Source organism: Sinocyclocheilus grahami, unplaced genomic scaffold (genome assembly GCF_001515645.1).
Source record: "Sinocyclocheilus grahami isolate Dianchi unplaced genomic scaffold, SAMN03320097.WGS_v1.1 scaffold1589.1, whole genome shotgun sequence".
NCBI lineage: Eukaryota > Metazoa > Chordata > Actinopteri > Cypriniformes > Cyprinidae > Sinocyclocheilus > Sinocyclocheilus grahami.
Window position 1 is genome coordinate 99846 of NW_015506768.1, and position 3030 is coordinate 102875.

The window sequence follows — 3030 nt, forward strand, 5'->3', positions numbered from 1 at the left end:
TGGGTCATCTTGTTAATGCTATAAATGAATTACAACAATAAAAGAAAATTTCATCTTGAACATACATGACCGACAATATCATTTCAATATCAAAATGACATTTCCCTTACATTCAGCTTCCAAAAGTGCATTCATCTTTGCCATGTTACATTCATTTAGTTGACTAGTGCTATACGCTGTATTAACAAAAACATTAATGGCATAAATAAAAACACTGCAAAGCTCATAATCGAATGCGACTCATCAGCGATTATGAACGTGATATAGCAGTGATCTACGGCTCTGTGTATTAAATGCCGCTCCATCTGAAAGCACGTGATGGAGATTTACTATTAATCACAGAACCGGCTTTACTGATGAGATGCGCATGACAATCACATGCGATTTATCGAGCAGCCCCAAGTTTGTTTGTTGATCACAAAATTCAAAATAGATGAGGAAAACTAGGATGCCGGGTGTATTCAAACAGCGCCGCCATTACTGTCTAGAGTCCGTGGAATAGTGTGCTGTGATTGGTTGAGTGGATATATGCATTTTGCAGAAAAGGGAGACTGGCGTTTGTGTGGTTTGGAAAAAAAGGGAGAAAACATGACAGAATAAAAATAAAAAAATTGACTTTTTCAATACCGACCAGATACAATACTGATTGTACAGAAACTCAATAATAAAAAAAAGGCGTTAAATTGGCGTTTTAGAACCAAACTCTTCATTTATTCCTTAATTTATTCTTTATGCAAATAAAATAATAAATCAAGAAATGGTTGATTGGTAGTTTAACATGACACATATGCCTTTCATAAACAGATTACTCTAGTGACTTTATTAAAACATTGCTCTGTTTGTTTGGGCATTTTAACACACCAACACTGACGCCAATGACGTGAGTTTGGGACGGGACTGTTTTTTGTTTGTTTGGTTTTTTTGGCCAATGAAATATGGGCACTTGTATGAAATCATAATTTTGACAACAGAGGTTATAAACATCACATTTTATGTGTTATTTTGTTGTATTACATAATTATTATTGCTACATAAAGTCTTGAGTGCTACGATGAAGCAAACGGAATCTCACAAGATTAACAAAACATGAACTTCTCTTGTGTTTAACAGAATTAAAAAAATGCTGTAATGGAGCAAGTCACGAAAGCCTGTCCAAAAAGGGCATTGGCAGATATGAGCAGGCCATCTCATACAACATAATCAAAGAGAGTAGTAACAATGATCACGTAACTGGATTGTCGCATCTGTTAGGTGGGTATACGAAGAACAAACTAGTTTCACATGACCCTAGATAACTCCTTAAGAGTAATTTTCCAAGTGAGAAACTGGTGATTTTCTGTAAATCTATTCACAGCACCTGAGGTCCAGGATGCACCTCTCAAAACGGTTCTGAACAACCTGGATGTTCTTGAGGAGCTTGTGTTGGTATTAGACCCGGACATCTCTGGTGCCAAGAACACACGTCACCTTGCCGCCCAGTGCTCCTTTTCCTTTGCCTGGATCAATTATGCGTATTCCATGAAGGACCACAAAAGCCCCCTCGTCGCCGTTTTGGAGGGTGTCGTCACCAAAAACCCAGACTGGACTGTCAGCCACCTCGCTGAGCTGCTAACTGCCATCGGTCGCAACGATGCAGTGGAGATTTTGGCGAAGCTTCCTGCGGGTGTTTAAGAATAATTCATGTGATATTTTAAGAACACAAAACAGTAATTCACTTATTATATTGTATTGTTCAACATAACCTCGTAACTATTTTACATTTGGGCAAATTTGTGAATTTGCATTTTCATATGTAGTGAGCATTTATATGAAATCGCCAACTTGAAAATAGTTGTTTTAGAGTATCTTTTCCTATACAAGTTCAGCATTCAATGATGGCTGTTGAAGCATGCAGTGCTTGAAAAACGCACACAATATGAACGTCTAGGGTTATTTTGGATGAAAACAACTCACTTCATTCAGTTAACAATGGGTAACAGATGTGCATCTGAAGGCCATATTGAAGCATTTACAATCAAAGACAAGACACTTGGAGTTTCCCCTAAATGTTTTACCTCCATTCTATCCTAGTTCACGCTTATTTACTTTTAACACTACATAACACTACATATTAATGTTTCATAATTTGGATTTTTTTGTTAAATTACTATAATTCATAAAAAAAAAAATTATTTGAATGTTTTTATATGAATTATAAATCTTGTAAATATAATTGTTGGCAAACCAATATTACATGTTTTCAATATCTAAACCGGATTTGGCAACAAACCCTTTCTGAAAGCAATACATCATTAGTTACTAGCGGCGCACAACTGATTCTTTTGTACGTTCAGCACAAATACCACAATAAATCTTGAACTTTGTTCAAACATTGTACATCTTTATTAAGCAAAAACATTATAAATAAAAAAAGTGCATAGAAAAATTAAACAGGTTTAGAAATATGTATACAACTATTTACAAACTTAGGGGTCGTTTGTACAAGGTAGCAAAGACACATTTTTTTTTTCCATTTTATGTCTTTTTCAACACAACGTTGTTGTTGTTTTTTTAAAATAACCTAAAGGAACAGACATATTTTCTTTTCCCAAGAAGCTAGCTCTGGGAGATGCATTATCACAGGAGGTCCTGACTAGTGCTTTGCATCCTTCATTGCACACAAGCCAACTCTGCATGACAGAACAGACCAAGCAAATCTAGTTTTGCATTAGTATTACTTGATGTTGTCTGAACAGCTTGAGGTAGAATCCTTGCAAGTCTGGGGTGGTTTGATTAAAATCTGAGATGCTAAATTTCAGGATCTTGATGGAGATTCCCCCTCCACACAAACACACAGAATATGGGAAAAGCAGGAGACGACAACGTGATTTAGTGGGAGGAAACTTCTTCTTTGAGAACGTCAAATAAAATCAGACAACTAAGACATTTAAAACAAACAGCTGGCTCAAAACATCACCTCGTAAAAAGGCCACGTTGCAAGAACTCATCCTCAATAATGTTCAAGTTAAAGAAAATGGGGGGGGGGGGGGG

At 36.3% G+C, this 3030-nt stretch overlaps 1 protein-coding gene across 1 annotated transcript in view; it reads left to right on the forward strand.

The window, feature by feature from the left end:
- igflr1 (IGF-like family receptor 1) overlaps nt 1-1719 on the forward strand; it is a 4997-nt gene extending 3278 nt beyond the window's left edge. The window contains exons 6-7 of the mRNA XM_016257712.1: nt 1111-1251; nt 1355-1719. Coding sequence (XP_016113198.1) covers nt 1111-1251; nt 1355-1671 — 458 coding nt within the window. The 3' untranslated portion in view covers nt 1672-1719. The remainder of the gene's footprint in view (nt 1-1110; nt 1252-1354) is intronic.
- The last annotated feature ends 1311 nt before the right edge of the window (nt 1720-3030 follow it).